Raw genomic sequence first — 15107 nt, 5'->3', positions numbered from 1 at the left:
CCCCGGGATCTTTCGATCCGGGGGCATAAAAATTGAGAAAATATTAAGTTCAAATCGGTGTCTAAACACCTTTAAAGTAGAACAATGTATATTGTAGGTGGTTGCATGGAAAACGTAGATGAACAGACAATGCCGGGGAAAAAAGACAAAATCGGTAAAAGCAAACTTTTATACCTCAAGGTCAGAAAATGGAACAAGTAAAAATTTAAAAGAAAACAATATTTTCTAAAAATACATTTTAGTCATACTTTAATTTAATATGTCCATATGCGATGCATCTTTCTTTTTATAAATTCAAAAGATCAAACAAAGACCTTTCACGGAAAGAAATCTGGAAAACTATATAAATATGTAACTAAGTCATGAATATTTAAAAAAAAAAAGACACTTGTGTCAATGGTTATAAAAGTGGGCTGAAGCATGTTCCACATTTTACACCTTTGACTGAATATCTATTGAAAATAGGCGACAGGAATGTATTTATTCATTTCAGAATTAACCTACTGGTTACCGATACATCTACATTCAAACATTCACTCCACAACCCATTACACGTGCCTTCCTGTTTATTAAAGCTTTCATTTCTATTGCTATTGCACGTCGCAGGATCATTTTGTTTTTTTTGTTTTACTTTTCATTTTTTATTTATTCAAAATCTAACCTGCTTCTTTTTACATAGGGTAAAGATTATAATGTAATTACATGTATTTCTCAAAAGTGTGGCCTTCGATATCATACTAATATTGCTGTCCTCAAATATTACAAACATCTATATGTACTTTTCTATGGTAATAAACTCAAATAATTGAAGATATCATTGATTGTTTGAAGATATCATTAATTTATATGATGAAACACACCAATTCAATGAAAGGTCTTCAAATTCTTATCGAAATCATTCCTGAACTACTGCGAGCATTAATTCAATTGTAAATATCATTAATTTGCTGAATTGATGAGCACATTAATTGTATCGTTGCTCTCTTCAAATGAGATTTTGATATAAACAAATGAATTCATGCACAAATATTTCATTTCAAGGGACCAAATCCAATAATGTGGGAAATGATTAAATGATTGCAATCCTCAAATGAATGATATCGTGTTAACGCATATATTATAAAGTACAACAGAAAAAAGAATAATTTCACTATAATGTCGATAATCAAGGATCTTTGTAAGAAAAAAATAAGCTGTGACATATTTTCACCATATTTTGAAGAAAAATTAGACATCCTAAATAATGATCAATCAGAAGCCTACATTTGGGATCGTGTTTATGCCATCTACATGCCATATGACTGTCTGTTATTAAATGCAAAGTAACTTTCGATCCATTTAGTGTAGAGACCCGATATTTGGATATATTTATAAGGAGTCTCCATTCTTTTTGTACAATAAAGGTCAAGGTCATATTAAGAGGCCAAAGGTCAAATATAGTGACGTCCTCTACTGAATCTTTTAATTTTTTTTGCATTGATTTATTTAAAATCGCGAAAATATCTGAAACTGCCGGTTCAGATTGCCCCATATCGACTTATTTTAATCTGGGTTCCATTTCAATTATATTCTGTTGATTTTTTGTAAAATTTAATTGATAAAATTTTCTTTAATGTGTGGCATATTTACACGTGAATTTCAAATTCCGAGGTTATGTATGTTCTATTTTTACATCAGTTTTTACTCAAATATACCAGTATGAAAATATTTTACTAAATTTTAGTACAAAAAGGTTCTCTTTATAAACAACACCAAACAAGTTTGCTATAGATCAACTGTTTATTTTTAAATATTGCACAATCTCAGGTCTACTGCCTGATTTCACAATCTTCTTACAGGGGCCTGAAAGGCCATATTTCAAACTGTGTGGGATAAATATGTATGGTTGAATTTCTTTCATCTTAAACATGAAGAGAGATTTTGTATCCTAGAACAAAATATCAAAATTTGAACAAAATTGAATTTGAGGAAAAATTTGGCCTATTTATTATGTACTACCTTAAGGTCAAGGTCTAGTAAAAGAAAGGTGCCCACAGATTTCTCAAATTTGAGAAATTAATTCCTTTAATGATGCTTTATAACTTTAGCTTGGTCAAAGAAGTTGTTTCGGGGCATAATTTGTAGGTAAATAAGACGAAAAATCATATTTTAAACTGTCATTTTTAATGAAAAAATAAGAAAACCTGTCATGAATACGGGAGTTTTTTCCAAATCAGACCATTGAAATGTATTCAGATTGCCTATAGTCTCTCAGAAAGCGTTAATTTGTATGTTCTTGGTCTCTTCTTTAAAATAATATTAAATTGAATATACGTATCGGGATTACTTTTCTTATGATTTCAAATTGGAATCCATGAAAATACTTTATTTTCTACATAATTTTATTAGAGGCGTAAAGTATGGGAAAAAGAAAGTTGAAAATGATTATGACGTCATAATGGATCTAGCACCAAAAAGTTAGTCTAAAGTCATTTACTAGATCTTGCCATTAAATGCACAACTCAACATCGAACGACGTATTATGACGTCACAATCAACGTTGTTGAGTTGCTATACATTCAAATAAACACGGCTGATGAAGATCGGTAACACGGTAGAAATATTTCAAAAAGTAAAAGTTTTTTATTTTATTATATCATATTACATTATATTATATCATTATATAATATAATATAATAAATATAATATTACATCATATTATATTATTTTATTTATATTTTATCATTAATACTACAGGCAAGGCATTTCTCAGGAAAGTCTCGTTCTGGAGCGATCCTGTAAATCAAAGAAATCAGCAAGAAAGCTTAAATGATACATTGGAGGAAATCAAACGTAACTTGACGCTTCAAAAGGATAGTCTCCGTTCCAGCATCTACAAACGCATTAGTGCCTCTGATCCTAGACAATCAGCTGCTGTAGCAGGTTATATAGGAGCCTCTGTTATTGGTTTTGTCATCAGCCTCATGGTTATTTTTGACTTTATTACCTTTTGTAAGAAATTGATAAACTGAAAAAAAAACTTTATTTGTTTCAAGGTAATAAATGATTATTATGGCATATCGAACAAAATGTGTTACTATTTTAAGATAAATGTTGCTTCTTTTGGATTCATAAAATGTGAAGATAAAGAGGTGGGATCAGGTGACAAGGAGGAGTAATGAAATATGAAGAAAACGAACAGTCCTCAAGCTCAAAAGTCCTTTGAAACAATACAAATTGGGAGCAGAGGAATCGCGGACCTCAAAAAACATAAGAGGTGGGATCAAGTGACAGGAAGGAGTAAGGATCCCTTGTCGACCGTTCGCACCAGCCGTGTGCTCCTTGTCATAAGTTGGCAAACGGAAAATCCATAGACAATTCATTGTGAAAATAATAGTCTTGCAATTTGTATGAAAAACGTTCGACTTAACAATTAAGGAATGTTTTTAAGTTTTGTGTGAGTTATTGGTGTGTAAATCACACTGACTTGTCAATTAGTTATATTTTATGAAGCGCACTAGCGCTTCATGAAAAATATAACTACGTGCAAGTCTGTGTGATTTACACACTAACAATTCACACTGAACTTAAAAACATTCCTTACATTTTACATGCTTAAATGCACCAAAAATATACTCAGTGTTTGAATTTCTTGCTTCCCTATATCGTCATATTTTTATTAACGTCTCTGTAGCCTCAATGTAACGTCACTTTAGCGCGAGTTTCTTTGTGTATATTTCTACGCGTGAGTATACACAAAAATGGTGTTCAAATCAATTCTACAGTTGGCTTAGTAGAAAAACATAGCAAATGTAAATATTAGATAATATTCGTGAATAAGATCATTGCATCGACCATAGAATTTGCGAAATGGTGACTTTAAAGGGGACTGTTGATATTCTCGTATCATCAACCTATTTGTCAATAGCTTGCCTCGTTTTAGAAATTGTTCGTTTGCAGAGCATGCTCTTGCGTATCGAGTCAACTGAGAGACATAAACCCTATATGCAGATGATAATGGTATATTGCTCCATAAGTAAGGGAAGTTGACGATAGAAAAGTTGAAGTCATCACGTTTATCAAAAAGTTTCGTTGTTAGGTTACCATTTAAGTCTTTTTCTAGTAAAATATCCAAATATGAAAGAGATGTGTCGGACTCTGTGGTATCTTATTCAAGTTCACTGGGATATTTCGGGTCGACATTTGAATGGAAGTAACTGTTGTTAATTGATAATATGTCCTCGATATATCTAAATGTCGAGTTGAAGGCCACAGCAGTTGTTTTCTTCTTCTCTTGTAGAAGTTTTTAAATAAATTCGGCTTCACATGAATACAAAAATATGTCTGCTAATAGTTGGTACCCATAGCAATTCCGACAGATTGTGGGAAGGCGATCTCCAAAAACAACATAGATACCGTCAATCAGAAACTCAAGCATCGTAAGTTTTTTATTTTAACTTCAATTAACCTATTAAGCATTATATTGGAGATCATTCCAAAGTTTTACAAACATTGAAAGTCAAAGTGACAGGATGGACTATTTAATTATCTGTGCTCTTTAACAAAGAAGGCCAGCATACACCGCTTTCATTTGTGTATCGTGACTTCCGATATTAATTGCATTATATATGTAACTAGAGCAGAGCTCGTTGCAAAGCAACGAGTAGGTCTTCCGTTGGAGCTGCGAACAGGAAGAAGTGACCTTGAGTCAAGGTCATGCCACATTCTAAGGTTATAAGCAATCTTGTAAGGGGTATCAACTTGCAATGTCTCACCAGTAGAAAGACAGTTAAGGAATGTTGCCCCCCAATAATTTTGCCGATATATAGATTACTATAGTAGACATAGATACTATAGCTTGTGCCACCTCAATAAAAACGTCTGATAACCTTTTTTTTTTTTTTTTTGCTTGTCAAGGAATTTTTGGTAGTTGGTGACCTTTTTTTTGCTTGTCAGGAAATTTATGGTAGTAGTGCCCCCTCAACTGTCAACTGAAAATGTATGGCTGTGCCCCCCCCCCCCAAAAAAAAACCCCCTGATTTTGCTTCCTATGGACCTGATCAAGGCAATGATACACTCTGTATGATATCAGCGATACCCTTTTGTGTGTTTCGGAATTGACAAGTTCACAGTTTGCATTTATTGCATGATAGTGAGGGAGACATGAAGATTTCTTCGCCCATAAAAAATCATATTCCCCGAGGGCAACATGAAGATTTCTTCGCCCATGAAAAATCATACTCCCCGAAGGCAACGCCCGAGAGAAATATGATTTTTCATTTGCGAAGAAATCTTTATGTCTCCCTCACTATTATGCAATAAATTGTTTATAATACCGAATTAACCAAAATGCAGGAATTACAAAGGAGATCCAATGAATAAAGCAAACATGCATTTGATGAGAACGATATGAAAGAGATGTAAGTTACAGGTACACCAATAGCCTCGTTTCATTAAAAAAAATTCCTACGTGACAAGTTTGTGTGATCACACCAGTAACATTCAAACACCATTACATTTTTACACATTTAAATCGACACAATCAATCAACGATAATATGTTGACGGTGCGACCGTTGGGCGAGTGCATTGTTCACTTAATTTTAAGATCCGCCTCTTCAAACAGCACGAGACATTTGGAACGTCTAGACTGTGACGTCTCATGACGTATGTTAGCTGTATTTCCATAAACGAATTTTGAAAAGTGCAAACATTTTAACAAAGAACGTTTAATCTACTATCTGTATGCAATTCCATTAATTAAGGTGATTTTTGGGGGTGAATTTTTAGTTGTTGTTACCGCGCGAACGAAGTTAGCAGCGTCGCTATAAACAATCTAACTCCTCACTCGTTTAATTGTGACGTTACAATCGTGAAACACGACGTTTTGTTGCAGGGCAAACATGATGGACACGTGACTTTCTCGGCCAATCAAATTCTATTTTACTAGTGATTTTTCACTTGTAAGCTAGTTTTCACAGAGGTATAATAAACGTTTTTTTAGACCATACATCGAAATAAATTATCATAATTTCTATAGTCGTAATTTATTAGGTTCAACTCACTGCTTTAAAGGATCATTGTAAATGTTTTATGCCCGATTTGGATACTGAACAACGTGTGATTTTTGAAACACTGATGCCCCCATATGGCATCTTATGGCAAAAGTTAAAAGTTTCTCAAATGCAAGTCAAACTCCATGGTCAAGATCAAAAGATAAAAAAAAATGTTATTACTCAAATAAAGGTCTTGAACAAAGAATATACTGTGAAATATATACTAGTATGAAAGCCACAACAGCAACAGTTTAAAAGTTATGGCCAAGGTTAATTTCTTTAAAAGGTCAAACTCCAAGGTCAAGGGATCATAATTGTTTGTACCTGAGGGAAGGTCTTAATTGTTACAAGGAATACACATGTGGTATTAAAAAAGCCTTAGCACCAACTGTTCAAAAGTTAAAACCAAGGTTAAAGTTTTTCAAAAGTAGGACATACTCAAAGGACAAGGTAAAATGGTCAAAATTAAAGGTATACAATGACAGGCCTTGTCACAAGAAAATTACCTATGTAATATAAAAGCCCTAGTACTAGTCATTCAAAAGTTATTGTCATGGCTAAAGTTGTTTAAAAGTTGGTCAAACTCCAAGGTCAAGGTCAAATGGTCAAACATATTTATAACCAAGGAGGAGACTTATCACAAGGGATACAGATGTGAAGTATAAAAGCCATAGCACCAACTGTTCAAAAGTTTTGGCCAAGGTTATAGTTTGGTAAAATTTTGCGAAAGAGGATCAAACTCCAAGTTCAAGGTCAAGAGGTCAAATATGTTACTAGGAATACACATAAGAAATATGAAAGCAGTAGTTCCAACCAATCAAATTTTATGGGCATAGTTAAAGTTTTTGCGGACAAAGAGGCTAACACAGTCTAACAGACAAATAGACAGGTGGACAGGACAAAAACTGTATGCCCCCCGGATCTTCGATTAGAGTAGCATAATAAAATGGTGGCGTCTTTGGGTTTTCGCATTGGCCTTAAATCTGAAAATCCAAAGGATTACAAGGTGCATTACGATACGCTTTCACATCATGTTCTATAACCCAGAGCATATTGTCTGCATTGATAAATATTTAATTCAGTATTTAATTAGCTATGCATAATTATCTATGTTGTTTTAAAAAGGAAAAATAAAAAAAAAATATTTGTTTTATATTTTTCGATGTAGAGATATACAGAAAATGTTTTCCAATTTTAAGTCCTATCGCAATGCACATTTAAAAAAAAGTGTGTGTTGGAGGGGGGGGGGGTCATTACATTTTTGCTCGGATTCGCCTATGTATGACCGTAGAGAAACAAAGAGTGGGGAGGGTGCAAGCAGCAACTAAATCAAAATTTACATATTAAAACTACAACAAAAGACTATTTTCAAAAGGTCTGCCCCCCCCCCCCCAATCCGTACAACGGACCTGTGAGAAAAATACTGATCCTACATTCAGAGTCCCAGGGCACCAGGAAAGAGTGGCAAAAAGAGAATATCGGTTTATTTCAGTCTATAAGTCGAATCAGAATATCTTTTCCTCAAGAGTCTTCTTTCTTTGAGTTCTTCCCAGTGATCGTGTGATTTATTTCATTTAATTTACGTTCTGTACTGGACATGGAAAATGAGGACATCTTTAGGTTCCTGAGCTGGCCTTGAAGCCCGCAGAACAGATTTTCTGCTTTATGATAAATTCAAGTGATATGTAATACGGTATTAATTTTGTGTTGATTTTATTAATGTTAATTTCATCAAGAAATATGAAAAATTAATGTTTTAAATATACATAGTGAGGCATTTTTTGTGTGGAACGATTATTTTGGGGTTTTCACGATTTTTTCATATGGTACACATGATGAGTAAGTGCAATAAATATAATTTGTGGAAAAAATGTCCAACAAGCCCCGGGGTTGAATATCGGGGGGGGGGGGGTCTGTCCACAAGTACCTGTTGTCAAGCCCGTAGAAAACAATTTCAGTTTTGGGAAGGGGGGGGGGGCAAATAGAAATTTCCACAGGTACTTGTACTCGATTTTTTCCTATGGTACACATGATGAATAAGTGTAATAAATATAATTTGTGGAAAAAAATGTCCAAACATTGGGGTTGAATTTGGGGGGGGGGGGGGATCCTGTCCACAAGTACCTGTGGAAATTTCTTGATACATAAACAGAATTTAAAAGCATGTATTAGACATCTTTTGAAGGGGAGAGGGCACGGCCGTAATTAAAAGTTATATAGAGACTAGGAAGGAATGAACTGTCATTAAATTTTGGTTAAGAACTATTACCTAAACTCTTCACTTTCACATTTTCAATTACAGATTCTTGTTTTTAAAAAGCTATACATGTACATTTATATGTATCTATTAGATGCATAAATTATGTTATTAATCATTTTATCTTAAAGGAAAAGTAAAAATCTCAATCAAACTTGTTCCGCATATTATGCTCTCTGATTCATTACTCAACAGATGCTTCATTTACATGTAAGAAGGGAAGACTGCAGACTGCAGGTGTGATAAATTCACAGCATGCAGCTCCAGCCTTAATTCCAACTTTGTTCCAAAATATTATTATTCAACGCGAAAAATTAGAATTAGCCGATAGAATATTTTGAATCACTTCGGAAATGCTGCCGTAACACCAGACTGAGTTCACAATATCGAGTGATTTTGATTGACAGGTGTAGCGCCGTTGTGCATGGATTTCGTGTAGCTATACATGTACTGCAGATTGTGGTTGAAAATAATAAACAAACAGATCTAAAGAAAAGATATTGTATACTGTACATATATTTGTTGAGAACCAGTTCATTCATGAAACGAATTTAGTCGTATTATGTGGGCCCATGTTAGATTTGACAGGTTGATTTACTGGTAGAAATTCAATGGACCACAGTCATTTAGGGTATTCCGAATCACCCCGCACATCGCGACTCTCGGTAATTTACCTTACCGCTGTACCTCGCACGACACATGCACAGGTGTGACAACCAAACAGTCATTATTAGTAAGGTCTACACTTATTGCATACAACAGATAAAGAGGTAAACATAATGCGTTAACTAAAAGAATTAATTATTTTAATTCATTAACTTCCTATCCTTTTCGATGAAAATGCCCGTGTAGAAACGTATTTCTCATCGATGTCGTGGCGTTGTTGGTGGATGAAACATGGCATATAAGGTATCAATAGAACGGCAATTTTATAAGCTTTTGTGAGTATTATTTGTTTTTTATAACACCTCAAAAATATACTAGTTATGGCCGGATTTGTAGCCCCCTACAGTTTCGAACCATGTGTGTACATGCCCCTAGCCAAATAAATTGCACACGCTACATGTATACTTGTTATATGTCAGATTATTATTTTTTTTATAACATTGTTTTTCTTAAATGCAAGGGGTATGAAAGTAATGATTTGACAAAGCAAGAGCTATAATAAGACTATCCCGGGTCCCGGTATACACTTGATCAGTGTTGATCAATGTTCATATGTACGAGTACACGTATGCAAATAATTCGATAGCTTTTGAAGATTTCAACATACATTTTTGTAACACACATATTTTTAATAACCACTTTATATACAAAACAAAATTTCATTCTCTTATATGGTAATATGGACGTCGTAATAGATCTGACTGAATGCTTGATATGCCTGTTTCAAAAACGTTTCCTAAGTTATCTTAAGATATGCCTAAGTTATAACGTTAGAAGTTCCTAAGATTTATCACAGCTGTATCGCGAAACAATCTTATCTAAAAAAAAAAATTATAAGTCATTTCTTAAGTTGTGCCTTTAAGGACTAATAAAATAACATTCCCGCTCTATATACAACTCTCAGTATGGTATATATTTTTAGATTCAAAAAGGAAGGGTGCGAGGATTGGGGATTAATTGCCCCCACTTTTAAAGGATTTGGACACAAGTATGCTTAACTTTGCGAAGTGTGTTGCTAGATCTAAGCATTCACAGACACACCCTTTCAAGCCATCTTCCCTTCCGAGCACACGATATTTGTATTTTAATTTTTAAACATTGTTCTAGGTGTTATACATTTACTTTATTTTGTTCTTATAAGGTATCTACATGTAAATAAAATTTTAAAATGAATGCTTCGTAGCGAACACATGCGAGTTTATATTTTTCAAACAATCTTTGCCAATTACTACACTGCATGTACACGTTAGTTGTTTGTGCGGTGTAGAGCAACAATGTATTTCAACATCGAGGTGCCCGCGGCTCTCTGTGGCCACGTGTATGTAAACGAGGACTGGACTACAACACTTAAAGACACAAAGCGGCAGAGATGGATGAAACTGTTTGCTATATTACAAAGACTTGAATTATAGTACATGTATATTTGAAGGAATTTTTATTTATGTTAATGTTTATTTAATTCTATACATAATAAATGGACATTCACAAGAGTGATGGTAAAAATAATATGTGCGTAGCATGCGTAGTAATTACAATTATTTACCGAAGCCCCCATTCAATTACAATTGCAGATGAATTAAAATACAACAACACGGGATAGAGCAATACTTTTTTTAAATGTATTGTTGCGTGAACAGACAAAAACAGCGATTAAAATTCAAAATGATTTTTATGCACCAGTGTTTGGAATTAAGATTATAAAAGATCGGTAAAGTAATCTTACTGATTCGATATAATTTAAAAAATAACTTTCCAATAATTAATAGCTCTTTGTACAAAATTGACATTATACGCGATCAAAAATACTAGCTTTGTTTATGGCCACAGGTGGCTAGTACACTGGTGACCTCGATCAACAGCGTGGGATTCGCGCGTTGGGTTACATAACTAAACATCGAGCTGAACATGGAGACCGTAATATGCATACATCTAATGATCGTGAATTATTCAATGCATACAGTTTAAAATCACTTACAAAGTTTGTTGTAATAATAAACGTAGAAAGATAGATTTAATATTCTCCGCTTTTGAACACTATTAACCTAATTTAAAAAAGAAGAAGAAAGACTAGTTGTAATAAATAATTTAATAGTGAACCATAAAGCACGTTTTAAACCTTATTAAAAAGAAAATTAACATTAAATACCGCAGGGTATATTATTGATAGCAAGTCTGTTTAAGTTATACACATGAAGAGGTCTGATTTCCTTGCCGAATGAAAAAGTTACCTGTTTACCTGGCCTGCTTTCTAATGCGTATTACGCAATACCCATGGTATACTCGAAAAAATCAACATTTTCATTAGATCAAAAAGGTGTAAAAGAAAAATTTTGTTCCCAAGATCCAGATCGAAATATTTACCGTTTTTGAGTTACAAAGCTAAAACTTTTAAGGGCCCAAGATCCCTAATCATAGGGGCCAGCCCCTTTTAAATAGTATAATATGAAAGCCCTTGCAATTATGCACAACTTTTGTTCTACATGTTTTAACAAAATATTTCTAGTTTTCAAGATATAAAGGAAAATATGTCAAATTTTTTGCTGTTTTCCGCGTTCTAACTTTTGACCCCTCTCTAGCGCCATTTTTAATGCAAAAATCAAAAAACAAAAACCGATGTGCACAACTTCAATGCTTCCTCTTTTCAATTTCAAAGGGTTTTGTGCTCCAATTATAACCATTTCTGAGCCTTTGTCTGGAAATCGGAGGCATGCAAAATTCAATCAAAGGGGAATAACTCGTGAACAGAAGGTAATTTCCGAATTGTATTACGGTATTCTGACAGTATTTTGTAAAGTCTAAAAGCTCTGAAAATTTGAACAAAATCTGTTTAAAAATGAGGAAGATATGAAGCGTCAAAGTTGGCGTCTAGGAAAAAAAAAAAAGAATAATAAGAATAATCTTAATCATCACAATCAGTAGAAGGTCTTCCGTTGGAAACGGAAGACCTTAATAATATATTTACTGACCCGAAAATTAAGGAAGGATACAAGGCTTTTCAATAGATAATACATAAGAAAATATAAAAGAAACATGAAAGCAGGTTATTTCTATTATTTTTATTAACTCAAATGATATTAACTGCAAGCCTGAACACATGTCTCAAGTCTTTTTGACCAAAACCAGAAGGTCTCAGCATACTCTTCTATGGGGATGCTTAAAAGATACTGATGGATGGCACTCCCCAGTGAAGATCTGGAAATGTAACTTCGTCCTGTCAGGATTTTGCCGACTTTTAGGAAATAAGAGAAGCCAAAAGGGACAGAGATCTTGAGAATACGATGGAAAGCTATCCTCTTTAAGCTTTTTCCTTTACATTTCTATGCTTGTTTGCAGCATCGTTGTCAGCTACAAGGAAAAAACACCACGGACACCTGTATGTGAAGTAAAACGTTTCAAATAGAGAACATGATGCAAAAATTTCTCTAATTATGAATTTAAAATTCATACATCTTAAAGTTGCAGAAATTCCATTGTCACAAATTTTCTTGGTATTATCACACTGTACTTTATACAGTGGACAAACCATCGCTTGCAGTCTCCAAATCTAACATTCAACCTGAGATATCATATTGGCTTTAAAAATAATTTATTCCAATTTCGAATGTAATTACTCTTTATAGGCATGCCTAAATGATGACGAGGAAGTATGAAAGTATTGCACTGCTTGAAATAATAATAATTAGTTATCATCATTATAATAGGTAATTAAATATATAAATAAAGATACATTTTAAGTAAAAAAAAATTCCATTTAAGTTAAAATTTCTGACGTGAATAATAAACATCACCTTACCTATTCAAGTCGAAAAGTGATTAATTTATTGTGCTTGGCGTACAAGTCTACATTAAAACATTTTTTGAGTCATCATCATTTAATGATATTATCTGTTACCTTTCAGTTTTTGAAATTTCAGTGTGAACAATTTAACAAAGTTTAATACACAAAAAAGTTTCACACATCGTTTAAATGTATAATTTCACTGTTATCTTCGCTATCACATATCAAAACACTGATCATCAATTTAATATAAACATCCACAAGATATTTGTCTTGCAAATGATAAAACTAATTCATTTCTTTTAAGATTTACGCTTTGTAAAACGTTTTCATTTATTGATATAACAAATTACTGTCCAATCCACCCCCTTGGAAGATTCAATATTGCTCTTTGATTATGTACATGTACTATCTTCTATCACACAGCATACAATTATGAACTATTTCAATGCTGATTCGGTGTTGTACAATATCATGTTATATGAATTTCATTTTCCTTTGGCGTGTTATGATTTAAATCTAGCGGTCTTTACGACAACATTGTCTAACTGTTTCGCTTAGCTGCAAATAAACTTGATGTAGGTCAAGAAGGAAAATCAATCCAAATGGAACGGCAATGAAAACGATTCCAAAATACCCCACGGTTGCAGAAGAAGTTCGGTCGTCCTCGGCACACGTTTTCGATCGTACATAAGAACTTATTGTTGTCTTGTCCACATATAACGCTTTTGTGATGTTTTCCACTGCTTCTTGTATATATTGTGTGTTTGTGATGTTGATAAATTTTGTTTGATTGTTACACGTCGTCAGCAATGGCGTCACTTCCACTGTCACAGTAGATGGCGCTATGTATGACGTCATAATGACAGTAGTTGGAACTACAGTTGTCATGGTAGCAGTGAAATGTGATTGGATGTAAGAAATTGTGGTTTCAGGAATATACGTCGTGAGATTATGATACGCAGTTTCTGTTGCTGTCACAGTTATGTTAACACAGATCGTTGATTCATAAACGGTGGTGGACGACGGCGTCATGGACACAGTGGCGGTACTTGTGGTGCTGACTATGGTTGTAGTAGGAACATTGATAGCTGAAAGTTAAAATATGCATCAATGTGTAAATAAAAACATCGATTAATATGTCAATTAATAAACAATTACCGGTAGAATCAAGTTATATTTGACATATCTATAACGAATCAATAACAACGAAAGTTAAAATTGCATTGTATTTATATTATTTGCCTTATATATGTGGTAAAAGTTTTGAAAATGTTTCATTTAAAGAAAGTCTCTTATATTGAAAATATTTTCAAGGTAGTATCATTTAAATATATCTATGTAAAATTATGATATTTAGTGGTAAAAATAACCAATCTTGAACAGATCATAATAACGATTCTTAAAAAGCAATTTTGATTTAAAGTTGACCTTAACCGTCTAAAATTGTAAATTTGTCAGAATTTACTGATATGTGATCGTCTTTATGATATTTTTTTTAAGCACGTATATAAAAATATAAATATGTTAAAGATTTTTAGAGTGTTAGATACATATGGTACATAATAATTTGATTGTTTCAGAATACGAGGTAAGTTAAATATTACATTCTTCTAGTAAAGCCACAAAGAAAAAATTACTTGATATCTGGACGGAAACTTTAGGGAACGCCAAATTATCATATATTCAAATATTTGAACCTATCTTCAATTCATAATACCTATCTCCAAATCAATTGTATCTATCTTCAAAGCAATTGTACCTATCTTCAAATCAATCGTACCTATCTCTAAATGAATAAAAGATAGGTTTAATTCAATCGAACCTATCTTTAATTCATTTGAAGATAGGAACAAACGATTTGAGGATAGGTACAATTGATTTGAAGATAGGTACAATTGATTCGAAGATAGATACAATTGATTTGAAGATAGGTACAAATGCAATGAATTAAAGATAGGTGTAATTGATATAAAGATAGGTGCAATTAATTGAACCTATCTTTAATTATAAAGACACTGGTAGTAACAACTACTCCCCGTAAAATGCTTTGTTCGGCTCTCTCTGTGTTCAGGTCGCTGTTAGAGGGAGCTCTCATTATTTTCAGTAACACAAAACGAATTGAACCTAGGTATAATTGAATTGTACCTATCTTCAAATCCCTTGTGGATATGTTTCAATTGTACCTATCTTCAAATCAATTGTACCTATCTTTAGATAAATTGTACCTATCTTCAAATGAAGAAAAGATAGTTATAATTCAATTGAACTTATCTTTAATTGAATTAAAGATAGGTATAATTCCATTAAAGATAGGTGTAATTTATTTGAACCTAGGTTTAATAATTTAGAGATAGGTATAATTATATACA

General features: G+C 33.1%; 1 protein-coding gene across 1 annotated transcript; it reads right to left on the bottom strand.

Moving 5' to 3' along the window:
* Positions 1-13191: 13191 nt before the first annotated feature.
* LOC133174795 (mucin-2-like) lies at positions 13192-14833 on the bottom strand. Its single transcript, XM_061309893.1, has 2 exons — positions 14755-14833; positions 13192-13826 (listed from the first exon to the last, which is right to left on the bottom strand). The coding sequence occupies exons 1-2, from the start codon at positions 14831-14833 to the stop codon at positions 13255-13257; spliced, it is 651 nt and encodes a 216-aa protein (XP_061165877.1). The 3' UTR covers positions 13192-13254.
* Positions 14834-15107: the final 274 nt, after the last annotated feature.

This window comes from Saccostrea echinata, unplaced genomic scaffold (genome assembly GCF_033153115.1).
Source record: "Saccostrea echinata isolate AGI-Se365-2 ecotype Australia unplaced genomic scaffold, CSIRO_AGI_Sech_v1 ptg000059l, whole genome shotgun sequence".
Lineage (NCBI taxonomy): Eukaryota > Metazoa > Mollusca > Bivalvia > Ostreida > Ostreidae > Saccostrea > Saccostrea echinata.
This window is presented reverse-complemented; position numbering and strand designations above follow the sequence as displayed.